Source organism: Panicum hallii, chromosome 8 (genome assembly GCF_002211085.1).
Source record: "Panicum hallii strain FIL2 chromosome 8, PHallii_v3.1, whole genome shotgun sequence".
NCBI classification, from domain to species: Eukaryota; Viridiplantae; Streptophyta; class Magnoliopsida; order Poales; family Poaceae; genus Panicum; species Panicum hallii.
The window spans coordinates 765,067-792,105 of record NC_038049.1 but is presented as its reverse complement, the minus strand read 5'-3'; the positions used below and the strand labels follow the sequence as shown (position 1 = coordinate 792,105).

Here is a 27,039-nt window from a genome sequence, read left to right as displayed (position 1 = left end):
ATTCCTCCGTCGAGTCGCTTTTCTCTGTTCCTCCTCAGCTAATCCCCCCACATCAAGACACGAGAATACTCTGTCACCTTGCTGCTTTCTTTCTTTGAGACTTTGTTAATCAATGCCACGCGCCGACGACCAACCGTTATTCTTTCCCCACGTCCTTTTCTCCTCCATTGCTCTCACACCTCAGCACTAGAGAGATAGGGAGGGAGGAGGCGGCTGGCGGCGGATCAAGGAGGACGAGGAAGTAGAGGAGCAATGGGGATGGGCAGCGACAGCGCTGCGTTTCCCTTCTCCACCACCACCACGTCCCCGCGCTTCTGCAACCCCATCAGCCATACGAGGTGAGGATTCCCATCTCTTGTTCTTTTTTCCCCACCTCCGCATTCTTGGAGAAACAGATTGCAATGCCTTCGTAGTCTTAGATCACCTCACCATTTGCTGAGCCGGCTTGTCCCCTTTGACCAATTTTTGCTGTGGCTGCTCAAGTTTGCATTGCACTGATTTCGACGACGCCCTAGCGCCACGGGCTGTTCCTCGGAACACGCCGCATTCGGCGGAACGGAAGTGAGGCGAGGAGGCAAAATGCTATCTCCAGGTTTCACTTTCACAGCCAAGTGAAAGCTGAACCAGTTGCAGGTTTTGGAAGGAAGCACCAAACTGCTACTCCGAAAATGCATTTGCTCCACTGCTCGCCCACCGCCGCCCCCACCCCCCCCCCCAAAAAAAAAAAAAAAAAAAAAACTTTCCCTCCTCTGAAGATCATCATATGGCACTCTGGTCTTAATGAGAACATTAGATACTTTTTCTGCTTCCTAGGACGTCAAGAATTGTCTAGGTTCATGTCTGTAGGACATCCCTTCTTACACTACTTGAGCAGTTTCTAAAGAAATTCATCAACAAAGTTTTGGTAAAAGCAGAGTTTAGGTACAAGCAGTATTGATTGGAATTATTTGTTTCCATTAGTTGATTCTGCAGCATCTGATGTTCCTGAGAGTGTGTGGCAAAGGGAAAATGAACATTGTACTAGATGTTTATGCATTGCCAATTCAAATACTAATCTTGATGTTTAAAACTTTTCGAACATTGCCTGTTCTGCAGGATATTTTCAGATGTTGCAGAGGATGTAACGGTATCGGTGGATGGGCAGTCCTTTCTCCTGCACAAGGTTTCATTTCAATAGCTTTACTTCTCTTTATTTTCTGTTTCCTTTTAATTACAACAGTTATTTTGGCTTTTTTCCTTGTGAATTTAGTACTTTAAAGTGTCAGCCTGTTTAGATTATTGTTACAATTGTTCAGTTGCGTGGTTGTATTTCTGTTCCCTAGCAATTGAATCCCAAATTTAATTCCGTATTGCACGGGTTCAGTAAATTGAAAAAAAAAACAATGCACGGTTTGAAATGAACGTTGGTTATCAATGAGACTTCAGAAATGGGGTTTTTCTTGCAATTTTGGTAGTGACATGGACAGAGTTCTTGTGTAGTGCCGTTAGTGGTTAAAGTATCAGCTTTTCTCGAATAGCTGAAAAGTAAACAATTAATGAATACATCAGGGAATTGACTCTTATATATATTTCTTTTCAATTATGCTGTAGATGCTTATTGAGCTTCTGGAAAACTATGGAAATTTTATTGACTCATCTCTCTCTATATTCCATGTAGACTACATAAACTGAAGCAAAGTTTATGCTTCCTGGAATAAATTTTATAATATTTATGTGCCCCTGCACTTGTTTTGCAGTTTCCTTTAGTATCTCGGTGTGGTCGAGTACGAAAAATGGTAGTGGACTCAAAGGATACAGATCTCTTAAAGCTGGAGCTTGTAAATGTACCAGGGGGAGCTTTTGCATTCGAACTTGCAGCTAAGTTTTGTTATGGCAGCAATTTTGAAATAACCACGGCAAATGTGGCCCATCTCCGATGCGTTGCAGAGTACTTGGAAATGACAGAGGACTATCAAGAGGAGAACCTCATTTTTAGGACAGAGATATACTTGAACGAGATTGTGCTCAAAAACCTAGATAAATCCCTGGAAGTTCTTTGTAAATGTGATGGATTGGACCCAACAGTGGAGGAAGTCGATCTTGTAGATAGGTGTGTTGATGCAATTGCGATGAATGCAAGCAAGGAGCAGCTGGTTTCGGGCTTGGCGCACTTGGAATGTCATGTGGGATCTGGAAAGTTGCATACGCACTCCCAGGATTGGTGGGTTGAGGACCTTTCTGCGCTGAGAATCGACCACTATCGGCGTGTGATCACGGCAATGAGGAGAAATGGGGTGAGACCAGAGAGTATTGGCACCTCTATTACGCACTATGCCCAAACATCACTAAAAGGTGTTGAAAGACGCCACGTATGGGACTCAGGTCCCTTTGTGGGAGACGATCAGAGAATGATTGTTGAAACACTCATCGATCTGTTGGCGACTGAAAATATTACGACAGTTACTTTGTCCTTCTTGTTTGGCATGCTGAGGATGGCAATTGAAGTTGATGCAAGTCTGGATTGTAGAATCGAAGTCGAGAAAAGGATAGGTCTCCAGCTTGAGATGGCATCACTAGACGATCTTCTGATCCCCTCCACTCAAACAAGTGACTCAATGTTTGACGTTGACACTGTCCATCGCATATTGGTGAACTTCTTGCAAAGGATCGACGAAGATGATTCAGGAGAGTTGTCACCTTGTGGATATGATTCTGAAGGACTAAAATCTCCAAGCCACAGTTCGGTCCTGAAGGTTGGAAGGCTGATGGATGGTTATCTAGCAGAGATAGCACCAGATCCATATCTGAAACTTCAGAAGTTTATGGCTCTTATTGAACTATTGCCAGATTATGCACGCATTGTTGATGACGGACTCTACCGTGCCATTGACATATACCTGAAGGTAATGTGCACTGGATTAGAAATTTCACATTTTTGTAGCTGTTTCAGAAAAATGCAGAGGTTAAATATACATATATTTGATTTGGTGGCAACGAATTCCATATTGTTTGTAGACAGGTTTCTCATCGAAGTACTCCAATACTACCATGTATACACAAAATTATTCACTCTTGACGAAAATGTATGTATGCAATCAAATAGAATAAACTGGAGCTGTTCACTGGACTTTCATCTCCTTCTGATTAAAACTTGCTGAATGCCTGAATCAATCTTTAAATCTGAAGATAAATTGCATAAGAAAAAAAAAGCTAGTATCATTGATGAAAAATGTGATTTTTATATGATCAAAGTGAATATATTTAGCTGATCATTCACTGGGTATTGCTGCATCTCTGCCTCATTAAAAAAAGTTGGCCGGTCAATCTTTATGTCTGACCATATATATCCTGTGTTTATTATTCATCATCAGGCACACCCATCTCTGACAGAATCAGAATGCAAGAAGCTGTGCAAGCTGATCGACTGCCAGAAGCTGTCGCAGGACGCGTCGAGCCACGCGGCGCAGAACGACCGCCTCCCGATCCAGATGGTGGTGCGCGTGCTCTACTTCGAGCAGCTGCGGCTGAAGTCCTCCTTCTCGGGGGGCGGCTCCGGCGGGTGTGGCGACGGCGGGCTGTCGCAGCGGTTCATCTGCAGCAGCGGCGTGCCGAGCTCGTGCGTGTCCCCGCAGCGCGACAACTACGCGTCGCTGCGGCGGGAGAACCGTGAGCTGAAGCTGGAGATCTCGCGGATGCGGGTGCGGCTGACGGAGCTGGAGCGGGAGCAGGGGCTGATGAAGCAGCAGGGGATGCGCGGCGGGGACGGGCGGGCCGGGGAGCACGGGCGGGCGTTCCTGGCGTCGCTGTCGAGGGGTTCGGGCGGATAAGCATGTTCGGCGGGCCGGCGGCGGCGGAGAAGAGGAGGAGAAAGAAGAGCTCGAGGAGCTCGCAGGGGTCGGAGGGGAAGAACCGGAGGCGGCAGAAGGCGTCCTTCGCATACGACTGAAGCTTGGAAACAACACTGACAGCAGATAACAGTGGCGGGAAAGATGCATGCCTGCATTTTCAGTTCATCACTCATAGGAAGGAGGCGCAGATGGAGATAGCTGTGCTTGCCCCAAGCTTTGCTTGTGAGCGAGATTTTAGCGGGAATGCAGGATCATGAATATGTAGACACCAACTGTACGCATCTTCATACCTGAGACCTGACTGTAATACTAGTAGTCTATATGAGAGTATGCTTCTTTTTTTTTTGTGAGGCTCCTTTGCCTGAATGCAGGAGTGCATGAATCAAGCTTTGCCTCTCATTTTTCAGTTTTGCTCGGCACTCGGGGAATGGATTTGTCCAAATGAGGGCTCGCGGAGACGAAAGCAAGAAAGACACGTCTCATGGTAACAATGATGGCACCAGATGACGAGAGTGGTGAGAGAGGCTTGAGTGAAATCCAGGAGACCGAAAGGTAGGTGTTGTGAGCAGTGGCCGATTTCAGAGATCAAATTAAGAGGCTTATTTTTTCTTTTTCCTCCTCTTTTCTCTCTTTTTCTTCCTCCTCCTCCTTTCGTTCTTCCTTCATTCATGGCTGAAAAATATATTCTTTTACTCGATGGCTGAAAAATGCCCCCCCCCCTCCCCCCCCCCCCCCAACGTTGGATGCGCCTCTGGTTGTGAGGGTTAGAATAAAATATGGTAACGGTTAATGAAAAAAATTAAGAAAAGCTTCCATGGATGCTGTTTTCTACCACCAAAATAAAACTAAGTAAAATGTACTGACCAAAATATCTAATCTGTTTTGCATTTGTATGCCGAGTGCTATCGCTCTCTTATTTTTTTCAGATATATTGAGTGTAAAAGCATACCTTTTTATCGAGAAAAATGGAAAAAGAAAAGGGAGAGGGACATCTCAAATCATGAATATTTCTTTGAATCTTTTGCGTTGCCACCGCTCCTCCAATGAAAGAAGAAAGCTCTAGCCACTGTGTTTCTTTTGTGCATATACTATCGCAAAATAAGATGTTGAGCCCAGCAAGATACACTCTCAGAGCAACTTTAGCAATAGCCCCAAATGAGACCCTCTAAATATTGAACGGGGCTGCCTTAGGGCTTCCAAATTTTCTTCAACTTTAGCAATAGCCTTTAACAGAGGGCTCCCTAGAGACCCTCTAGGAATGAAGTGTTGATGAGGGGATTTGGAGGTCTCCTCAAAATAGAGGGAGCAGTAGGGTCTGCTGGAGTACATCTTTTCTGTTTAACGCTCTAAGCTTAAGATAGAGAGCTGTTTAGAAGGTCTGTTGAAATTGCTTTTAGCGCATGCACAACTCCTATACGTCGAGACGTTGGTTCTTGAGTCATGCATGACACTAAGATGCACTTGACTTAAAATCACCTCGTCCTACTATATGTGCCATTTCATCCGTGTTTATGCCGATAATGAAACACAGGTGTCATTAGGATTGAAGTGGAATGTGCTCATATGGTTGTTGAGTGAAATTCAGTAATCAGAATATGTCACCTGGTTTGGCGCTTGCTCTGCGCAGGTCGATTGTCCCTTTTTCCTTATCGACGAGATAGTTCGGCTCCTGGATAAGTTATTGATAGTGTAAATGACGTATTTGTTCGAGAATAGGGGAAAGACTGGTTAAAAAAAGAGAACGCGAATCCTCATAATCATAACCTGAATCGTGAATATCTCTCTGAATGTTTTGCGCTGCTTTCAGCAAAAGAAGAAAGCTCCAGTCCAGTTGAAGCGTCTGATCCTACTCCTACTGATGCGTACGGACGTATCTTTTGCGCTTATCGCACTGCACCCCGAGATGCCGGTCCCAGCCGTGGCAAGCTCCCACTGGTGCAGCGTCGGCGGCTGGATTTTCGTGGGCCCGCAGCGTTATCCTCCGACGTGGCTGGCCGGAGTCCACGCGATCTAGGGAAGAGTCTCCGTCCGGCGAGGTCTGCTCCGGCGTAGGGCCGGCACGAAGCTGCATCGCCTGTTTCTTTGCGCGGCCGCCGCCGTCCGAGACTAACGTACAGTAATACAAAGCTTGACAGCTAGTTGCGTCTCGTCTGTTGTGCTAGCTGAAAGCAAGCTACCGTATGTGTGTACTTATTCAGCTATTTGGATGGGATGCAATCTTTTTAGTTTCTTGGACACTAGCAGTTGGACGACGTTGATCACAGCTAGAATTTTCTTTTCTTGATATTGCATTGGAAGAGTACATATAAGCAAATAATTTGGATGGTGATGTTGCACCTAAGCAAATAATTAAACAGCGCGCGTTCTTGAGAACAACTTTGAAAGTTGAAACAGCAATGCTGTAGGAGTAGCCATCAAGACGGAGGCCTGTCTGCTGCTCTGGTCCAAGAGACTGATTCGCAGCAAGCAGCGACCACTAGTTGAGTTGAGCTGCCCAGAATTGAGACATCATATCGATGAAGAAGACCAGGACGCCATTCCAAGCCCCAACTTGCAAGTGGACGCCCGATTTTTCGTTGCTCATCGATCCAGTCGCCTTGCTCGAATAAACACCAGCCATGCAAAATTCCTCCTAGGGTCCAATCAGATCTTGGAGACTTGGATCTTCTCCCCAAAATCCATTACTGGCACCAAAACGAATACTATATAGTAGTTGAAAGAGAGAGGCCAGCATGCATGGAGTGGGGTGGAATGGGATCTCTATATATGAGATGAGATGGATCAAAAAGACTCTGCCCCTGCTCAGAGACCAGAGCTTTCGCACACCTCGCCTAGCTTCAGCGTGAGCTCTGTAGCTCATGCTGTGACTTGCTCTTTCTCTGATCCTTGTACACAACACAACAAGGCTGCACCATCTCAGCTTCAGCCATGGACAGGATCACCCAGTGGTATGCGTCATTGCAATCTCATAATTCATGCCATGCTAGCTTGCTTTGCTTTGATCACTCCAATCCAGGGAGAATGATGCTTACGTGCATGTGTTGCCTGCAGGGTTTCGTCCCAGGATGTCCCTCCCGACCTTACCATCCGGATCGCCGACTCCATCTTCCCTCTCCACAAGGTACTGCGCTGCTGTTCATCTCAAAACATATCCCCCAATTTCATGGCGTGAAAACATATGAACCTGTGTAAATTTACGATCCATCTCAATCTCAACAAAACAAAAGTCTGAAACAATAATCGACCACATCCCCTAACGATCACAGTGATCAAACTCTGCTTTTGTTCGGTCCAAGGGAACGAATTAGAGCCTTCTGCTTTGAATTTTGATGGACGACACAATGAAACACGATCAGGGACGCCGACTGACTTGAACGGACTTTGTTTTTCTCTACTCCCAGGCGGTCATGGTGCCCAGGTGCGGCTACATCCGCCGGGCCGTCGCGTCGGCCACCAAGGACCCCTCGTCCGCCGTCGAGCTCGACCTCTCCGCGCTCCCGGGCGGCGCCGACGCGTTCGAGAAGGCCGCGCGCTACTGCTACGGCGCCAACTTCGAGATCACCGCGCGCAACGCCGCCGCGCTCCGCTGCGCCGCGGCGTTCCTCGACATGCAGCACCCGGCGGACCTGGCGCGCCGCGTCGAGGAGTTCCTCGCGCAGGCCGGCCTCCGCGCGCTGCCCAGCGCGGTCACCGTGCTGCGCTCCTGCGAGGCGCTCCTCCCGGCCGCCGACGAGCTTGGCGTCGTGCGGCGGGCCTCGGACGCCGTCGCGCTCAGGATCTGCAACGAGGCGCTGTTCCCGACCAGGACGCCGCCGGGGTGGTGGACGGCTGAGCTCGCGGCGCTCTCGCCGGCGTCGTTCCAGAAGGTCGTCACGGCGCTGCGCTGCCGCCGCGCGGACCCCCGGGTGCTTGCCAACGCGGCGAGCGCCTACGCGGAGCTCGCGCTGGCCGCGGTCCTCGCCGACCCCCGGGACAGGGAGGACCAGCGCGAGCTTCTCGAGTCCGTCGTGGACGTGCTCCCTTCCGCCGCCGACGCGCCCATCCCGGCGGCGTTCCTCTGCCGCCTCCTCCACGCCGCGGTGACCACCGAGGCCTCCGCCAAGACGTGCCGCGACCTGGAGCTCCGCGTCGCCGCGGTGCTGGACCAGGCCACCGCGGGGGACCTGCTCGGCGTCGCGCTCGACGGCGCCGGAGAGCGCGTCAGGAACACCGACACCGTGCGGCGCGTGATCGCCGCCTTCGTCGAGCGGCAGGAGGCGTCGTCGGAAAGCAGGCGGAGCCGGCGGGCGTCGCTGTCCGGCGGAGCAGAGCCCGATCCGGGCGCGATGGAGAAGGTCGCCAGGACGGTGGACGAGCTGGCGGCGGAGCTCGCGACGGAGGAGTCGCTGGCGATCTCCAAGTTCGTTGGCGTGGCGGGGGCGGTGCCCAAGGAGGCTCGGGCGTCGCACGACTGCGTGTACCGGGCGGTGGACATCTACCTGAAGACGCACCCGTCGCTGGACGAGATCGAGCGGGAGAAGGTGTGCAGCGTCATGGACCCGCTCAAGCTGTCGTACCAGGCGCGCCTCCACGCGTCGCAGAACAAGCGGCTGCCGCTGCAGGCCGTGCTCAGCGCGCTCTACTACGACCAGCTCAAGCTCCGCAGCGGCGCGGACGGCGGGTGGGACACGCAGACGGCCGCCGGGAAGGCCCGCGCGCAGGCGAGGGCGGACGCGTCGCTGGCGCGGGAGAACGAGGCGCTGCGGTCGGAGCTGGCGCGGATGCGGGCGTTCGTGTCGGGGATGCAGCCCAGCAAGGGGAGCGGGTCGTCAAGGTCGGCGCCGGCGGGGAAGAAGGCGAGCTTCCTGGGGTCGGTGTCCCGGACGCTGAGCCGGCTGAACCCGTTCAAGGGCGGGTGGGCCAAGGACACGGCCAGCATCGCTGATGGAGGAGGACGCCACAGCAGGGACACGATGCCGCATGTGGTGAAGCCGAAGAGGAGGAGGTTCTCCATAAGCTAGCCAATCGAGTGTCGGTGTTATGTTTGTTTTTTTATTTAATGCTGTGATAACATGTGTGCTTGATTTAAGAAAAGAAACACAAAAGTGCTTTATTTAACCTCTTTTTTTTCCCATCTAAAACACACACTGGGGTCTATTTCTATGCCATTGATCGATCTCACCAAATGGTGAGAAGAGAGACACTAGAAGGACCTGAATAGAATATTGTATTTTCTTGAGGATCCTTTCATTGTTTTTAGGCGTGTTGGGTGTGAATAAAGGGGCTGGGCTTCCGAAGCCCATTTACAGCCCAACTGCTCAACCAACATCCTGAATCGCGCGATCGTCTTGGTCCTGGACGCCGCCGACGAGTCTGAGGTACTTCCTCTTCTCCCCAATTCTTCCCCTCATCTCCTCCATCTCCCTTCATTCACTTCGTAAATCGTCGCGGTACGAGATCGGAAATCGGAATGGCTCTGCTGTTTCAGTGGCCGGGTCTCTTCCGCACGCGCTGTCACGCACACAACCTGTTATAATTGTCTCCCTGATTTCGTTTCTCGATTATGTTGTGCTTGTCCGCTTGCAATCTGTGAAAGTGGTGCATCCAAGATATTGATAAGCATCGTAGGTGATGAACTGTCATTTATTTATGTGCTTGAATACTAGGTCGGCTTCCATTCCGTGCCCACAAGGTGTTTGTTTCTATGCCTACGCGCCTCTCTGTTGTTTCCTTCGTCTGATCTCATGTTTGCAGGATGGCGCAAGTCCAAGGATCACCGCCATGGTCTGACCTCCCGCAAGAGCTCCTCGGCCTGGTGTTCCTACGCCTCCCTACCCGTGCCGACAGAGCCTTCTTTCCTGTCGTTTGCCGCACATGGTGCTCCGCGGCGCGGCAGTGCCGCCTGCTGCCTGCCCTCGCCGTCACCAGTGCCATGGCTCTTGCTGCCAGGCGGCAACGTCATCAGCTTCCCTCACGGCGAAACCTTCCAGCTACCGGAGGGCGTGCGCTACCACAACTCTTGCGGCGAGTGGCTTCTCTTGTCGCGGGATGGCACCAGCTGCTTCTCGATGAACCCATTCACCAAGGCCACCATGCTGCTTTCCAGCTCGAGGAATGTTGAGTACTCTATCCTACCTGTGATGAGTGAATTGTCAACCGTGCGGTATGTTCGTGCGTTTGGTCTTTGGATTGCAGGTACACGGGCGTCGAGTGTCAACGTAGAGTTGCTGTGGAGGAGCTCGGGCTGGGCGGCAGCTGTGGCGTCCACTCCTGGATCGAGGACGCAAGCGGCGACGAAAGGCGGGTTTCTTGGTTTGCGCCATAAAATCAAGGAGGCGGACGGCGGTTGAAGACGCCAAGTCGTGGAGGCACGGGCGTCGGTCTCGGGACTGATGGAGGCGGCGGGCGTTGACGGCGTCTAGGGTCTCACTGCGGGCGAGGAGGTGACAGGCGTCGGGCGGCGTCTAGGGCCGTCAGAAGGCCGAGGCGGGAACGGCGTCTAGGGCCACGGCGTGTAGGCGGGAATCTTCCCGCGCGTGGAGTTTTGGCGGTTTTCTCAAAACCGGCCACCTACCCGGGTTTTGCGGACTCTCCAAAACCACGGACCGGATCTTCGTCCACACTGCGGCATCGCGGAGAAGACTTCGACTCGAAGAAAGAACCTCGGCCGTTGGATGAGTCCAATGTATCTTTTCCGGTTTTGCCCCTACGGACTTTCCAGTATCTAGTTAAGTCTAGGGGTATTTTAATCTTAGTCTAGAGAGTTAGAGGGGTTAAAAGAGAGAGGAGGGCAGCCAACTCAGGAGATCACGAGTTCCCGTCGCCCCCCTTCTGTTTTCTTTTGTTCTTCTGGTTCCTCCTCTCCTCCTCTTTTCCTTTCTCTAGGGTTAGGATTTGGTGATGGAATTTTGAGAGCTTGTATCACGGATTCATGGGAAAGGAGGCCCTTCCCTCCTAGTGCCCTCTGGACTTTTGGATCGATTCAATTCGTGTTGTTTTTCTCGCTGTAGTTTGGATTCCCGTTCTTATTTTGTATCTGCGCAGACACCAGGGGGAGTGCACCAAGCGTTGGGGAGCTTGCAACAGTGGCTGCTATGCAGCGTGCAAGGAGAACAGGCAGCCTGCAGCGCTAGCACCTTGGCCTTGGTGCGCAGAGGCAGCAAGCAGCAGGGAGGTGAGCAGCGGTGGGGGTGTTCCGGCAGCAGAGCAATTTGATTGTTTTAGTTGATATGCAAATTCCAGTGATCCCGGGCGACAGTAGAGGTAGCATTTCAGGATGCTTGTTTGACGCACAGCAGATATTTGATGAATTGCCTAACTAATTTTTCTTTTTTTACTGATTTTGCTAGATTTGTTTTAGGTCGCAGATGTGTAGTTAACTCTTGTTCTAGGGTTGTTTTCAAGCTGTAGTTTGTTTGTCCCCTCACTAGATTTATTTGCTCGCTCTAGGTTATTTAATTTCCTGCTTAGTTATATCCTGAAAAAGCAAAACACAAACTAGTTGTTTAGTGCTCTTGCTAATTAGTTTTAATTCTATTTCTATTAGTGTTTGTTTTATCTGTGCACTAACTCGGTCTTGTCGAGTTCTCGACGAGTTGAGCTTCCGATGTTTTCTCTCTGATCAGCTTCCGTTCGGTCGCGCGTGTGTGCGTGTTTGTGAGATTTTTCACCGCTTTGCTTCTGAGAGTGTGTTTTGGCTCCGGTGAGTGAATACTCTTAGTGCTGATAGCCGTCCTGTGCTATGCAATACTGATACTCACTGTTTGAGGCAGTTTGGGTGCTTTAGGTATCGGATCATCTGCGCGGTTGAACTTGTGAGATTTTGTTTGGACTTTTATCGATCGAGCTTCCGATTGTGAGTCAAGAGTATTCCTAGTGCTGATAGTCGTTCTGAGCTATACGGTACTGATACTCTTCGTTCGAGGTGCGTTGGGTGTAATCAGAACTTTTCTTTGAGGCTCCCAGCCCCCGGGTCGCCTATCTGGTCCTTCACAGCTTGTACTCGTACAGCTACTACGAAGAGCCTGTGGAAGTCTCCGAAGATTGTATGGTCCCAGACCATGAGATGCCAGGCACGTGGATGTACAACAAGGACATAGATGACGTATCCGTACTTGCACTAGTTGTGTGCTCCACACGCCTCATTGCTGCCATAGTCGCTGTTGGGGCTCTCGGTACGATTGCACTATGCCGGCCAGGGGCTGCTGCATGGTCAGTGAGCGCACACGAGGAGTGTAGGTGGCTCTCGCACATGGTCTTCTTCCAAGGGAAGCTCTACGCTCTTGACAGCAACGCTGACCCTGAGGATCTTATTGCCATCGACATTGTGGATGATCATGACTGCCACGAGCCAAGGGTGTCTAGAATTGAGCGCCTCATTGTAGGTGCCTTCTTGCCAACCCAAAAATATTTCCTCTGCCAGTGCTACCTCCTTGAATCACATGGCACACTACTAATGATCCGCAGAAAGCTTTACTACAAAGCAGAGCACCCGTCTGAAAGAAGACACGGCGGCATTCTTGTGGCTGGTAGCAGCGAGTTTAAAGTGTTTGAGGAGGGCTTGTGGTCTGAGGTGAGGACTTTGGGGAATGACCAAGCGTCGTTCCTTGGGCGAGGATGCTCGAGAGCTATATGTGTGTCTCCATACGATCTTTCACAGGACTGTCTCTTCTTCGTAGATGATTACATCGATTGGCTTTGGAAGAAAACAACTACATCTTGCGGAGTGTATGACATGAAAGATGAGAAGGTCTATTCGCCCTTGCCTATGGTACCTTGGAAGAGTGGAGATGCCCCAGCAACCTGGCTTTTCTCACAAGGTACACATGTCCACAATTTTTTTTTCGTACAGGCTTTAGCAATAGATTAAAACATTATACTTCCATTCTTTCTCAGCAGAATCAAAATTTTCTTCTAGACTGTTAATAGTTGTAGGTTCTTACCAATATGTTTAAATGCTTAGTAGATAACTAGAGTCTAAAATCATGTAAAGCTCCAAAATGGTATATATAGCTATGTAACTATAAGCAGGGTCTAAAATATACTTATTTGGGTATCTAGTGTGCTGACACATACAGGCATGCAATAAAACACATGCATCACAATTAAATATGAGGCTCTTTTTCCATGAAAACTAAAGGCCCGTGCAACATTACCTCATATTGAGGGTTATATGAGTGTTGCATTATGATTTCCACAATAATGTGAAAATGACATCATTTTTTCTAGATGAAAATGTGTTTTATTCAAGACATATCTTATACCCTAGAGCAATCCTAAGAAAAGAATTTGTCCATCATGCGGGCTGTTAGGGGCCATTATCATTGAAATCAGGCGGGTGATTCTCTTGCCCTCACCCCACCCTAAAAAAAAAATCCTAAGAAAAGAATTGACTCAAGAGTAGCAACAGTGCTAGAGGCAGCATATGTGGTAGTTATCATAAAAAATAAGCCTTACTGGTCATCTGAGGCACAAACACCATGTGATTTTGTGGTATTTTGCAAAATGCAGGTGAGACACATAGTTTGCAAGCAGAAGGGGAGCATCTGCAGGAAATTGTGGAACCTGAACAAGATGATCCTCATACGCTTCACTATGGAGGGACTTGTGCTGCCGGTGCTTCTACCGCTCAGTGAAACTGCTAGGAAGGGTTAAAGAAATCTTCATGTAGCCATGTTTTCCTACACAAAAGGCTATGACGGTACCCAGACGCGCTTGGATATCACTAGCTGGGAGCTGCATGAAAACAATGCCTGGCCTGTTATTGCCTTATACTTGTGTTTTCATGTCTACGGTGTCGCTTCAAACACCCCGTTCTAATTAAGGGTGCTATTTACATTTGGTATGAGTGACTGCTACCGAAGTTGATTACGCGCGCTGTGGTTGTGTCTCTGTTCTTGAATCCTGATGATCTTGTTCTGGTATGATTTGTGTGCTTTTGGAACTCAATGGGTGCTTCGCCGCCTGTCTTAGTTTTGTAACCGTGTTGCAAAGTTTGGAGCTGATGTGCTATACATACAGCATGTTTGTACTGATTTCCTGGTTGTTTCTGGGTTTTGGGCTGGTGGTGATCGTGTGACTGGTGGAAGCAAATTCAGTGGGAGCCCCCTAGTCACCGGAGGCAATTGGCATGAGCTGAGAAATCAAGTCGGAAGTGATCCCAAACGAATTAAAGCCTAGAAACAAGAAAGAATAATGTTGAGGTAAAATGGCGTAAGAATTTAGTCCAGTCCAGGATGAATCGTAATTTTTTGCCCTCCTGGCTTCCTTTGGTGAGATTCAGATTTTCACAGAAGAAGAGACCCAATCCAAGATGGAATTCAGATTCTCCACATCCCCTCTGCCCGGCTGGCGAATTCACACCTTCCTTTCCTTCCTCCCCCCTTCTCCGTTCTCCCTCCCGGTGGCCAAAACCCTCCCAAAACCACCAGCTCTCCGCGATCCCGCCGTGCTGACCTCAAACTCGGCCATGGACGCTCCCGGCCGCGTCGTCCGCGCCCACTTCGCCGACGCCGTCGACGCCACCGACTCCGACTCCGACGACGGCCGCCGCCGCATCGTCCGGGTAATCGACCTGCTTCCGCCCTCCGCAAGGGCTGCGCCCCAAAGGAAGAAGCTTGTACACTACCCCAGCAACGATCGGCCGGGTGGGGAGCGGCAGGGCCAGGGGAGGGGCCGCCGCCAGTTCCGCGGCGTGCGCCACCGGCCGTGGGGGAAGTTCGCGGCGGAGATCCGCGACCCCAACGTAGGCAAGCGCGTCTGGCTCGGCACCTTCGACACCGCCGAGGAGGCCGCCGCTGTCTACGACGCCGCCGCGATCCGCCTTCGCGGCCGCCGGGCAGTCACCAACTTCCCCCTACCTTCGTCTTCCGCGACGCTGTCCTCCTGCGCCGTCTCGCCCGCGCCGTCGCCGATGACCTCGACTACAATCATTCCCACTACTCCTCCGGTGGGTTCCTCTGAGGCGGAGAGCTCCTCGGCCTCTCCTCCGTCCACCCAATCGTCGTCGGTGGTCGATGCGGACGAGGACGTGACGAGGATGCGGTGGTGTGAGGACGAGCCGTTCGAATCGATAGAGTTCTACTTGCCGCCGGTGCCGACGGGTGGCCAATGTGAGTTCGGCGACCTCGGTGATCTTGACGACCTCTTCTCGCCGGAGCCGGAGCCGGCGAGCCGTAATTTCCCCGGGGGAAATTTTCGTCTTTAGTTTGGTCGACTACAAATCAAAAGATGAGAGGAGTCTGCAAAACTTGTGACATAAGTAGTCTTGTTTTGTTTTGTTTGTTTAAGGAGGTTGGGAGCCAAATCAATTTTGGTGAAAATGTCATCAAACGAGTCGTGCCTTGCTGTGTTGGGTCTTGTGCCTTGTGTGATGTGCTCCAGATTATGTATACACATTTGCACAACTCTGTCCACAATCAGTTTAATTTGATGGAGAAGCTGTGCAGCGTGAGGGTGCAGATGCTCCAAAGATTAAGCATGTAAAAAGCAGCAATTAATGGTAGACAATGGTGCTCCTCTGGACGATCATTCTGAGGCAAAACAATAAGAGCAAAGGGGAGGATGTAGCAGCAGCAGCAATTTGCTGTGTCTGTGTCCATCAGCATATCCAACAATTTTCTGTTTGGAACTCAAGTTACATCATAATCATAGTGTGTTAACAGTCTCCTATTGCAAAGATAACTAATTAAACAAAAACAACCATTTACCTGTAACTTGGCAACCTCGATACGCGGCTGAGGCGTTGACCACGGAGCACCATGGAATCACCCGTGAGTTGGATGTGTCAATCCTCCGCTGCATCCTCCTCGCCTCCTGCATCTCCGTCATGCCGCCGGACGCCGACGAGTGGGCAGTGGTCGAACGCCGGGGCCCGCACCTGTTGGAGTCGGGCCGGCCTTTCGTCGTCAACGGCTTCAACACCTACTGGCTCATGTACTTCGCCGCCGACCCTGCCACGCGCCCCACGGTCACCGCCGCCCTCGCCGAGGCGGCCGACGCCGGGCTCAAGGTGTGCCGCACCTGGGCCTTCAACGATGGCGGCTACCGCGCGCTGCAGCTGAAGCCCTTCTCCTGCGACGAGGACGTCTTCCAGGTGAGCTTGGGCTGCTTTGCTGGGTGGGCACTGCACAATGCCTGTTTGATGAAATGCGTGGCCGAGTGCCGCGTTTGATCAGATCAAATTGTATGTTGGGACGGGTCTTGTCATTTGGCAATCTTCTTGTGTGCATGCGGTGCATATTATATTTCATTGAGTTAATGGTCCCTGTCCAATTAGTAAGCACGGCATGGGCATTTTCTATTATGCTTTCTATATCTCTTAATCAAAGGCTTATGTTTATGCACTAGTACTAGTTACTTAGAAGTGATTAGTGAGCTTAGGACTCTATTTTCCTGTCAGGCATTAGATTTCGTGATCAGTGAGGCAAGAAAGCATAAGATAAGGTTGATACTGTCGCTGTGCAATAACTGGAGAAACTACGGAGGTAAGGCACAGTATGTAAGGTGGGGTAATGAAGCTGGGCTGGATCTTACTTCTGACGACGACTTCTTCACTGATCCCACAATTAAGAGCTACTACAAAGCTTTTGTTAAGGTAAATTTTCTGCTTTCGTGGCTCAAAATGGAGAAGTGCACCTCGTTATATATTCATATATTCAGGATTCGAATTCTTAATAAAAGTTAAATTTCTACAACAATTATATATATTTTCTTGTGTTTTATTTTTCTTGCCTTCTGTCATTACTCATGTCTTGTCATGACAATTACATTTGTTTCACTTCTTAGGCTGTTCTGACAAGAATAAATACAATTACAAATGGGGCCTACAAGGATGATCCTACAATTCTTGCTTGGGAACTAATCAACTAGCCACGATGCCATTCAGATCCATCAGGCGACACATTGCAGGTCCTTACTTTACTTCTATTTGTACCGTCTTGTCTCCTTTTAATTCTGTATAATGCACATGTTTTAACACCTAGAGTTCTTGTAGGCATGGATAGAAGAGATGGCGTCTTATGTGAAGTCTATAGACCCTGTGCACCTTTTAGAAATTGGTGTTGAAGGGTTTTATGGTCCGTCCACCCCAGAACTTTTGCATGTGAACCCAGATGCTTATTCTGGAACTGTTGGAACAGATTTTATTAGGAATCATCGTGCAGTTGGAATTGATTTGGCTTCTATTCATATTTATTCTGACACTTGGTAAGTCTTCTAGTTCAGTTCCATGTGAGTTTTATATCTGACTTCATGAAACGGGATTCATTATCATGACCAAGGTTCTTTTGCCAGGTTGCCTCATTCTGTAGAGGACAATCACCTCCAATTTGTCAATACCTGGATGCAACAACACATTGATGATGCAGCCAACTTGCTTGGGATGCCAATTTTGATCGGGGAGTTTGGGGTATCACTTAAGGACGGGAGGTTCAGCAATGAATTCCGAGAATCTTTCATGGAAACAGTCTACACAATTTTCTCGAGCTCTTGGAAGAGTGGAGTGATTGGGGGAGGCTGCCTTGTTTGGCAGCTCTTCCCTGAAACTGCAGAGCACATGGATGATGGTTATGCAGTTATTTTTGCAAAATCACCATCCACATTAAATGTGCTTTCGAATCACTCAAGGACTCTGGAATGTTGAGAATGTGTTGCCTACTTGTCTTCCTACTTACATGATACATGCCATGTTCTAAGTTTTTTTCAAGCCAGAGACATCTGAAAATTTGAATGCTCAGTGTGTAAGGCCCTAGTGATATGCTGGCCTCTGGCTCTCAAAAGTAATATTCTGTCATGTAAAGAAAAGTTAAATGTTAAATTGCAAGATGAAATTCCACCCTTCCATTATGCACTTACCTAATGGCATCATAACAGTATCCTTACGTACTGGAGTACTTTCTTATTTGCATACAAACTGTTGTTTCATTCTTTATATACCCTGATTTGATTGTCTGTCATCAAATTGTTTGAAGTGAAAGTTATATTGTCCATCATCTGAGAACTTTTAGACAAGTTAGAAATATGATTCCTTAAAAGTGTGTACTTTATGACATCAAGAACTTATAAAAGGTCTTTGTTGGATTAGCACTGACCAACCAAAGGCCCAAAGGTATATAGATCTCAATCCTCCGTGGAATTAAAACTGCTACAAAAGTGACATGTATATTTTTCCTTTTTTTCCTGAATGACACGTGAGCATGTTTAAAATGGAACAAGACCATGTCTTACTTGCATCCTTAAACTATTTATGCATATTTACCTTGAATATTCACTGAGAAGCATGTTTCACAATAGTGAGATCCGAAATCTAGTGCTGATTACTGTGTGTGGCTAATATTACAAGAAGGGCAGGTCCCATACTGTAGCTTTCTGCATCCTTGTATCATAGAGATTTTGCTATTAAATTAAAGAGTTGTTCTGGTGCAGAGAAGAATGGACTATGATCGGTATCTATGACCAAAACCTCACTGGGTGGCCACTTCTTGATCATGGAATCTTGCTGTTCAGGGTTCAGCATATGGTCACGCTCTGCCTTTATGAAAATCCGTTTGACTCGATTTAATCTCTCATCATCTCCTTCAAAGCTTGCAGTACTAATTGCTGCTGCAGGCCATGGTCGCATCAGCATTGAAGCAAGGACTGATTCCTACCAGATCAAAAAAGTATGCATAAGTAAATTTCATGTTAATATTCACCTATTCATTGGAGCAGATATTAAGTTTGTCAGGAAATGATTGCTCGAAGAAATATGAATGGGAAATAATAAAAGATATCATTTTAGAAGTTGGATTATTGTAATACTATGTTTAGATTTTTTTCGTATAAGTAGTAGTTTAGTAAAGAAGGTGATTTTGAGAGCACAGGCCTAGATATGTTAACTTTTTCTTCCCAGGCACATTTCATACAACATAGATGTATAATACCTCTTCAGGGCTTTGTTGGGATAGTCGATCACGCTGGAATTCTAGTCTCAAGGCAACGGTTGTTGGAGGATCATCTGCTGCTGCACCAAGTGTCAATTCAACCTCATTCTCAGGCAGAGTTGGTAATCCCTGTTACATATGGATATTCAAAGGATGTAATTCATCGCCTATAATAGAAGATTATTAAATATATTAAATTCATCAAGAAATAAGGTAAGTTCATATAATTATTTCAGAGTTCTTTCAAAATCTCTTGTATTTTCTACTTTCACGTCTAAGTCATTTTTTTTCTGCCCTACCTTCTATCATAAACAGTTTAGCTATTGCAACTATGTGATGCTCATGAGTTATTAAATTTCTTGTTCAAAGAAGATCTTAATGTTTTAATGTTTATATTCTTCATGTTTGTACTATATGTCTATATGTATGTTTGTTTGTTGTATAGTTTATGGGTTACATTCTGATTAGTTCCTACAGGGTCTAAGCTTTACGAAGAGAGAAAGGTGAATCTTCAAAACTTTACATCTTTCTTATCTTCATCAGTTTGAAATCCAAATGGTAGCATTGTAGCTGCCACAAAAAATGCTTGACTGATCCTGTCAACAAATTCATGCATTGCATGAATTACACTCAGCCCTCCAGCACCATGCCCGACTAGAATCACCTGGAGTAAGATTGAAAGTTAGCATGGTACACCAATTCTATTCTTCAAAATTTTGAACATTAATCATAAATAGCTCCTTAACTACCTTAAAATTTTTTGCTGGAGGCAACTATAATTCCTTACATTTATTCATATTGTACAGCAAGCATGTAATTTCATCAGGTAATGTTGTAGATACAACTACAAGGATCATGACTTAACTGCAATTAAGATTTCGTTGAAACCGGTTCCACCTACTTTCATGTAATATGATCTTTTTTTTCAACATATAGCATAAATCATTATGTTTTTGGTCATTTCTGTTGCAATACATGTTACTAATATTACAGATTATGCCAAGATGTTACTCGACCCTTCAATATAAGTTTTCTGGCAAAAAGGAAGAACAAGGCACATACCTTCTCCCCCTCTGGCAAGGTTGAGATGAGGTCCATGAGCGGCTTGTCGTACTGCTTGAACGACCGGACTGTGTTGGGATCGGTAGGATCAACTCCACCTCCGGCAAGGTCAATGCATGTGACGCGGTAACCAGAGCCCTCAAGGAGCCAGCGGAGCTTGAACCAGCACCAGGCTCCATGACCTTCCCCATGAACAAGCACAAAGTGCTCCTTTGCCATGCCCATTAGTCTGGCCTCTCCCTATCGATCTAAGTTTTTGTTACCATGGATATTAACTATTCGATGGACATGTAGCAGGGTAACTGCATTTGCATGGACAATTCCAAATGTCAAACCAAGCAGGCATCCAGTGGGTTCTATTCTAAATAGAGGGGGTCTCATGCGGTGTCTACGTTTGTGGCATGCAAAATGGCCTATTATGGTAGATGACACAGGATATATTGTGTGGACCAGCTAGTTTTTCTCCTCGCGGTGTGTGCGACTGATTGGCATTTGGCCTTCTAACCTGATGGATTTTTTTTTGTCTCCTATCTTTCTGTACTCTGGTTGCTCGTTGGTATATTAAAAGCTCAAATATAGTTCATCCTTCATTACAAAAGCCTTGTATATATTCGTCGGTACATACACACAGGGGTACCTCCTACTAGTGTGCCTAGCCCGAGGGATGCGAGGTTATCCGTAACCTCGCACTAAGCCTTTGGATGGCAGGGCGTACGGCCCGTGCCTGACAATTGGGGGCACGGTCTCCGGACCTCCCTCCGCGCTCTAGCAGATCCGGCGCCTCCACGTGCCCGCGTGGGCAAGGTGCTTAGGAACGGCTGCTGCGGGCCTGGACCACCGCCGGATGGTCTTGAGCCTCTACATGTGGAAGCCGGGGGCCTGAGCGGCTGGGCTAGCCAGGGGGGCCCGGACCTCCCTTCCCACCGGGGAAGAGGTCCGGTCCCGCCACGTGCCCTTGAGGAGCGGCCGCTAAACCAGCACCGCCACGTGTCCGGTGGCAACCAGCCTTCTACGAGAAGGTAGCCCAACTACTGCATTAAATGCGGGTGGTTGGGGTGCGCGTGCCCGAGATAGGGTATGGGCTGCCCACTGACACGTTGGGCAGGTATGCTGACACCACGGTAAGCCCACCCGTTACCGAGGCGGCGCGTCGCATCACCACACCGGATGTGTGGGCGAGGGGCATGTAGTTACGTCACAGCGCCGCACGCGTGAGCGAAAGGTTACTATGACCTGCTGCAGGAAGGCCACGGCGTGCGCTGCTACAGTGCGCAAAGGCTACAGCACGGCAGGTCAACATAGCCCCTTCGTCTGTCAGCGGGAAAGTGACCCTACAGTGACAGCACGTCTCCCACTACGTATGTCACTCGCAGCAGACCCTGTGCTAGCGATATGGCACATGACCGTACCCTGGTGAAGGATACGCACGGGGCCGAAGAGGAAGATTTCTGAATCTGTGGCATTTAAGGCTCCAATGTGTACGATATTTAATATGTCGCCGGATCCACCTATCGAGACCCCGCTCAGTGTACGCGCTCCCCTTGAACCTATAAAAGGGAGAGCGCACATGTTAGAACATAAGCTCACTCAGGTGCTCTCAAGCTTAGGCATACACACGACTAGTTTCACAAACTCTCAGAAGAATTCATGCACACAGGGAAGTTGACACTCATTCATAGTTAGTCATTCTTCGTCAAAACAGGCAATACATATCACAGTGGACGTAGGGTTTTACGCTCCGGCGGCCTGAACCACTCTAAACTCTCGTGTGTTTTCTCGTGTTCATACGCCTCTAGATCAAGCATTCTTTGACTTCCTCCAAACTCATCCTAAACTAGGATTAGGCGGGTGCACTCCGCCACCCGGCTGGAGAAATCCTCCGACAATATTGTATACAGATAATATAGACATGTACTCATTTCTTTTTCAGTGTATACATATATTTATCTAATTTGGATGTAAAATTATATTTTCTGGTGGACAACTTACAAACAATCTATTGATATATTGCAACTCAAGTTGGCATATAATGTAACTTAATGAGCAGGTCAAGCCTCCACTTGGATTGCGGATACGGTTCACCACCGGTCACAATGACTTGAGGATCAGCTCCAAGAGATGGTCTGGTGCAGAGAAGAAAGGACTGTGGTCGGTGTCCATGACCATCACCTTTCTCGGTGGCCAACCATGAATCATGGCCTCTTGCTGCTCCGCCTTCAACGTACGGTCATTTGCCGTTTTTATGTATACGCGATGGACTGCATTTACAGGGCTCTTGACACCATCATCGACGCAACCAAACCTCGCAGTCTGAAGCACGGCTGGAAATGGGCGCAGCAGAATGGAAGCAAGTGTGGTGTCCTGCACAAATTTTAACAATGAATGTGCTGGGGAATATCCTTCACAAATGATTCACTGCATGCAGCAATTTATTCGTTGACCATGCAGTATATTATACATACCTCTTGGGAGCGTTGTTGGTACAGGATTGTACGCTGGAACTCCTTTTTTAGCACCATGCTTGTAGGTGCATGATCTTCTCCCAGACTGAAGTTCAGGTCATACACATCCCCAAACTCTTGACAAATCAGGCACACCCTGTTCATTTTCAATCAAAGTTTAAGTTTTAGGGCATGCTTTCATTTCTTATTCCCAGACGCAATAGGGATACTTGAACAAAGTTGTGACAAGAAAGCATGGTGGAAATTTTCTGAATCACATCTTTGATGTCTTGTTCTGTTTGGTAGCCAAACGGGAGCATGGTTGCTGCTATGAAGATGGCTTGCTTAATTTTGTCTCCGAACAAGTGCATCGCATGGGTCACGCTTAATCCTCCTGCGCTGTGTCCTACCAGAGTTACCTGACAAACAACGATACAGAGTTAGTTGTCTCTGATTTCTGGAAGCAATAATGTATAGTCTGAACTGAAGTATTGACAAGATGTAGATGCTTAATTAAGAAAAACAAAGGGATATGCTATAAGGGTGTGTGCCGTGGCAAAACAAAAGATTGATAAGGAGACGTAGGAAAGTACTAGAAGAACAGGTGTTTGGATCACTGAAATAATCACAAAACATGTGGATGATAAAAGGGCATTAGCGCTTAATGATGAATTTGTTGGCTGCGTCTTTTTTTCCTTTCTTTAACAAGGCCTGCTGCTCGTGGGACCATTGGCGTGCTGTGATTGCAGTTCTCAGTCACATGGCGTGTAAGACATCTCACTCACCCATCTCGTGTGGCTCTCATCAGTCAACCCTCTCCCGGTGTCCTGTCATTGACGGGCTGCTGGCGGTCGCAAGACGTCGGGCCAGGCGCCCAGGCCTCCATTTTCTCTCAATTTGGCACTTGCCTCGGGCTTCAGCCAAGAAAGTAGACTCGGACTGGATGTTGATGATGTGAACAAAACAAAGGAACCGGGATGGATCCCCTTTGAAATTCCCAAGGAAAAAAACTCTAATCCAAACAGAGCAGACGTCTAAATGATCATCCAAGAGATGATGCTCTGCATCAAAGTTGTTAAGATCAAGGACTATCGTAGAACCTTAATAGATATACTGAAAGAGGTAATGACTTTGTTCCGGCTTGCCCTATGTTTGCGCTATTGCACGACAGCTTAAATCCGCCACCCACCCATACGCAGTGTCTATTATAATAGGCTAATAATGACCATATGCAAACAACTGCAAAACTTAAAAAAATTGCAGTTCTTAAACCATCCATCAAATTCAAATCCGACTACACAATTATATCTCTTTTGAAGAGACCTTCAAAATAAGACCCCCACTTGTATATGTTTCGACAATATTTTTTAAAAACACATAAATTGCTTTACGTATAATGAAAAAATACCAAAACAGATTAGTTAAAATGCTCAACTGATATGCTAAAGTTGCCTATTATTTATCATGCAATAAATATTTACCTACCCAATAAATTATTTACCCTCATCCACTAATCACATCAAACAATCTATCTTCACAACATAAACACCAATATCCACTTAACTGAACTTAGGTGTGAAGCAACATCCTGTAAAATAATAAGCAATTTTTGCAAATATCATAAGCAGATTAGAATACACTAAAAAATATTTTATCTTATAAAAATGTATCATTGAAACATAGTGGTGTGAGATCTTGTGTTAAAGCTCTTATTGAAAGAAACACAATTGTGAATCAGATTTTGATTTCGATTCTCGATATTAAAAGTACAGTTTTTTTAATTTTGAAATTATGTACATGCATGTGCATGCAGACGGTATTAATTCATTTTTATCCTCTCACATATGCATGCATGTGCCTATTTTTCTTCCCCCCCTCCCCCCACATGTATGCGAGTAGAAATTTACCAGAAAAAGAAATCTGAACACGGAGAGTTTATGGGCTTGTTTGGTTCCTCGGGACTAAATTTTAACCCCATCATATCGAATGTTTGATATCAATAGGAGTATTAAATATAGATTAATTATAAAATCTATTATATAAATGGAGGCTAATTCGCGAGATGAATCCATTAAAATTAATTAGTTCATGATTTGGCAATGTTGTGCTATAGTAAACATATGCTAATGATGGATTAATTAGTCTTAATTGATTTATCTCATTAATTAGCCTCCATTTATGCAATTGATTTTGTAATGCCTTATATTTAGTTCTTCTAATTGATATCTAAATATCCGATGTGACCGGATAAAAGTTAGTTCCATATCAAATACCCCTGTCCCCTTCCAAAAGTGGGACGGCCGTGCCACCAACCAAATTACGGCCAGCCGTATATTAGTCAGATCCTAAATAAAAATATAGAAATATATATATCCTGTCGAGTGTTGAGTAGAATTATTAGCTATATCTATGCATGTCATTAAATCATGAAGTTATTATACTACGATATAGAATCAAGATTACAAGAACAGCATGCTTTACACGACAGATGGTGGTCACCTTGTGACCGTGAGACCGTCGTCCGGCAGGGCTGCCATGAACTCGACGAGCGGCGCGTCGTACTCATCGAACGATCGGACGTTGTTGGGGTCGACGAGGCTGCCGGCGGCGCCGGCGAGGTCGATGCAGGAGACGCGGTGCCCGGAGCCCTGGAGCAGGCATGCTAGCTTGAACCAGCACCAGGCGCCGTGGCAGGCACCGTGCACGAGGACAAAGTGCTCCCTGCTGGCCTTGGAAACATCGCCGCCCGTGTCCATCCCAATTCCCACACCTTGTTTGCTGCTTGGTGTGTTGCGTGTGCGTGTATATAGGCAAGGAGGTAGCAGGAAATGTCCAAGTATTGATTATATTTAAAAAAAACCGGCAGGAGCACTGCCAAATTAAATTATTTAAGAAGGGGAAGCAAATTTTTTACCGTCAAGAGATATTACATAACAGATAGGCATCGAGGACTCAGAGCTGTAGGCTACTCTGAATCCGCCAACTGCGATCCCCTTCTGCCCTCTCGTACCGCAACTCCGTGATCTCCGATGGCTGTTGGCCGTAGCTGCTTCTAACAGGTAACGGTATGCTAATCCCTAAATCTTCCTTAATCCTCAGCGATGATCTAGTTTTTTTCTTGATACATAAATTAGGCATGCAAAATAAATTATGCTTAACGCCTCTTGAGATCGAGTGTGGTTGAAGCACAAAGTTAGATCTACAAGGGCATAGATACATTCGGGCATCATTGATAGCGTGAGAAGACAAACTGATTCTTTACTTCACATTATATAGTTGGAGTTTTCAGGAATCATTTAGGAATCCTGTCGTGTTAAACCAGATTTCTTGCTAGAGGGAAAGATGGCTAGTTAGTATAAGTATCCCTACTATCAGACTAATTTTCTGATCCAGGCAGTTATCGGATGGAAGTGGAGATAATTGTTTCTGTTTTCTAGGGTCCTGTTTGATGAAGACGTCTTGCATCAGTGTGTCTCTGCAGACCTGTCTGAATTGTGCAGTTTAGAAAGACCTACACATGATCATTACCGCTAAATGAATCTGTATTTTGCTTGGCAATATCTATCAAAAACTAAACACCACTAGTTTCACCTTAACATCAATTGTCAGTTGACTCTCTTTTTTTCCCTTACCATGTATCAACGGAGCTGCAAGTTTCCAACAATTTCAGAAAAAGTATTGTACTACAGCTGATATTCTACAATTAGCTCGCTGTTGCATTGTTTCCCTATTCACTGCTATTTTTTTCTCTAGAAAACCTTAGTCTTCCTGTACTGAAACTACTCGATGTGATCTTTATTTTCTCTGGAAAATTTTGTCTTACTGTGCAGAAAAAATGAAGTAGCTTTACTACAGTTTTGTTGCTGAACTTTACTAGGTAACATTTCGTTTTGGTGCCATTGATTTTTGTGCTTGGAGGGATAACTCTAAGCAGGTAACCAAAATAATATTTTAATTTGATCTGTACTTGAATCCTTCACTTTATTTTGTTAACCCATATTAACAGAATAACAGAGCAAGCGTCCATAGTTGGAATTAGTAAGGACAAAGGAGCCAATATATTGTCACCTTGACTGTATACTTCTTGTGACGTGGTGAAGGTAAGTTCACTTTCTTCAAATCCTAGATGTTGGATCCGAGTAACAGCTGCTCTCATGATCTTAGAATTTTAAAAATCTTGGCTCTAATATATAGTTTTTGTTCTTCACAAGAAAGAGTGAGTAATGCCCTGAACATGGTTTTTTTGTTCTAACAGTGGAAGCTGTGATGACAAACTATTTTCGATTCAATCACAGGGTGATCTACACTTAATCTTTTAGTGTCCTGAGAAACTTAATTGTGGTTCAAGCCTTTTCAGACGCCGTCAATGTGTTAACTTATATATTTCATATGCTATATTTTGCAGGGCCTTCTGAAAGGATCTTAAGATATCCAGAGTATGAGTGAATAGACTAATATGCAACTTTAGAATACTTTTCAAACTGAAATATCCGGATACTCTTGATATATGTCTGGATATTCCGGACTTGAGGTCCGGAGTTTCTGGAACTATATCCGGAATGTGCGGGTATCAAAGTTCAAAGATAACACTAAAGTACAGGTTTAGAAAATTTAGATCGAGTAAATTTGCAAATAACAGCGGTTCTTTCTAAGCGTTTCTCACAAGCTGGTTTAAGCTAGAAGCTTGTAAATAAGTAGATCAAGCTCAAACCCTAGAAAGTTAATATCAAAAGCAAATAGACAAAAGCTTAAGTAAAATGCACACGGAGAGAAAGAGATTGTTTCCCGAAGTTCACTCCCAAACGAGTT

At 46.8% G+C, this 27,039-nt stretch overlaps 5 protein-coding genes, 1 long non-coding RNA gene and 2 pseudogenes across 6 annotated transcripts; 5 read left to right on the top strand and 3 right to left on the bottom strand.

Moving 5' to 3' along the window:
- Positions 1–241: 241 nt before the first annotated feature.
- LOC112902847 (putative BTB/POZ domain-containing protein At3g08660) lies at positions 242–4,474 on the top strand. Its single transcript, XM_025972035.1, is given in 5 exon segments — positions 242–338; positions 1,096–1,162; positions 1,737–2,882; positions 3,351–3,792; positions 3,795–4,474. Coding segments are annotated over 5 exon segments (1,872 nt in total). The 5' UTR covers positions 242–252; the 3' UTR covers positions 3,926–4,474.
- Positions 2,743–5,708, bottom strand: LOC112902848. Its single transcript, XR_003230680.1, has 3 exons — positions 5,592–5,708; positions 5,430–5,496; positions 2,743–2,876 (listed from the first exon to the last, which is right to left on the bottom strand). It is a non-coding gene; the product is annotated as an uncharacterized LOC112902848 (long non-coding RNA).
- Positions 5,709–6,375: 667 nt separating this feature from the next.
- On the top strand, positions 6,376–8,925 carry LOC112903198 (root phototropism protein 2-like). Its single transcript, XM_025972424.1, has 3 exons — positions 6,376–6,775; positions 6,879–6,948; positions 7,229–8,925. Exons 1-3 carry the CDS (start codon positions 6,756–6,758, stop codon positions 8,825–8,827), a joined length of 1,689 nt encoding a protein of 562 aa, XP_025828209.1. The 5' UTR covers positions 6,376–6,755; the 3' UTR covers positions 8,828–8,925.
- A 2,874-nt stretch (positions 8,926–11,799) lies between these two features.
- On the top strand, positions 11,800–13,883 carry LOC112903338. The gene is made up of 2 exons (XM_025972582.1): positions 11,800–12,625; positions 13,317–13,883. Exons 1-2 carry the CDS (start codon positions 11,854–11,856, stop codon positions 13,439–13,441), a joined length of 897 nt encoding a protein of 298 aa, XP_025828367.1. The 5' UTR covers positions 11,800–11,853; the 3' UTR covers positions 13,442–13,883.
- A 141-nt stretch (positions 13,884–14,024) lies between these two features.
- LOC112903337 (pathogenesis-related genes transcriptional activator PTI6-like) lies at positions 14,025–15,195 on the top strand. Its single transcript, XM_025972581.1, has one exon. It carries the CDS (start codon positions 14,119–14,121, stop codon positions 15,010–15,012), a length of 894 nt encoding a protein of 297 aa, XP_025828366.1. The 5' UTR covers positions 14,025–14,118; the 3' UTR covers positions 15,013–15,195.
- Positions 15,196–15,529: 334 nt separating this feature from the next.
- Positions 15,530–17,862, top strand: LOC112903370 (annotated as a pseudogene).
- Positions 17,863–18,156: 294 nt separating this feature from the next.
- Positions 18,157–20,014, bottom strand: LOC112903371 (methylesterase 17-like). Its single transcript, XM_025972616.1, has 4 exons — positions 19,790–20,014; positions 19,251–19,391; positions 18,728–18,856; positions 18,157–18,450 (listed from the first exon to the last, which is right to left on the bottom strand). Exons 1-4 carry the CDS (start codon positions 20,012–20,014, stop codon positions 18,187–18,189), a joined length of 759 nt encoding a protein of 252 aa, XP_025828401.1. The 3' UTR covers positions 18,157–18,186.
- Positions 20,015–21,844: 1,830 nt separating this feature from the next.
- On the bottom strand, positions 21,845–24,986 carry LOC112902526 (annotated as a pseudogene).
- Between the last annotated feature and the right edge of the window lie 2,053 nt (positions 24,987–27,039).

What these genes read in the sequence shown, in the direction of transcription:
- LOC112903198 (XM_025972424.1), top strand. Translation starts at nt 6,756, where the DNA reads ATGGACAGGATCACCCAGTG. An exon ending in ATGGACAGGATCACCCAGTG is followed by an intron (nt 6,776 to 6,878) that starts GTATGCGTCATT and finishes TGTTGCCTGCAG; the next exon opens with GGTTTCGTCCCAGGATGTCC. An exon ending in CCATCTTCCCTCTCCACAAG is followed by an intron (nt 6,949 to 7,228) that starts GTACTGCGCTGC and finishes CTCTACTCCCAG; the next exon opens with GCGGTCATGGTGCCCAGGTG.
- LOC112903338 (XM_025972582.1), top strand. Translation starts at nt 11,854, where the DNA reads ATGGTCCCAGACCATGAGATGCCAGGCACGTGGATGTACAACAAGGAC. An exon ending in AACCTGGCTTTTCTCACAAG is followed by an intron (nt 12,626 to 13,316) that starts GTACACATGTCC and finishes TGCAAAATGCAG; the next exon opens with GTGAGACACATAGTTTGCAA.
- LOC112903337 (XM_025972581.1), top strand. Translation starts at nt 14,119, where the DNA reads ATGGAATTCAGATTCTCCACATCCCCTCTGCCCGGCTGGCGAATTCAC.
- LOC112903371 (XM_025972616.1), bottom strand. Translation starts at nt 20,014, where the DNA reads ATGGGCATGGCAAAGGAGCACTTTGTGCTTGTTCATGGGGAAGGTCAT. An exon ending in CTGATGAAGATAAGAAAGAT is followed by an intron (nt 18,857 to 19,250) that starts GTAAAGTTTTGA and finishes CATATGTAACAG; the next exon opens with GGATTACCAACTCTGCCTGA. An exon ending in CCCAACAAAGCCCTGAAGAG is followed by an intron (nt 18,451 to 18,727) that starts GTATTATACATC and finishes TTGATCTGGTAG; the next exon opens with GAATCAGTCCTTGCTTCAAT.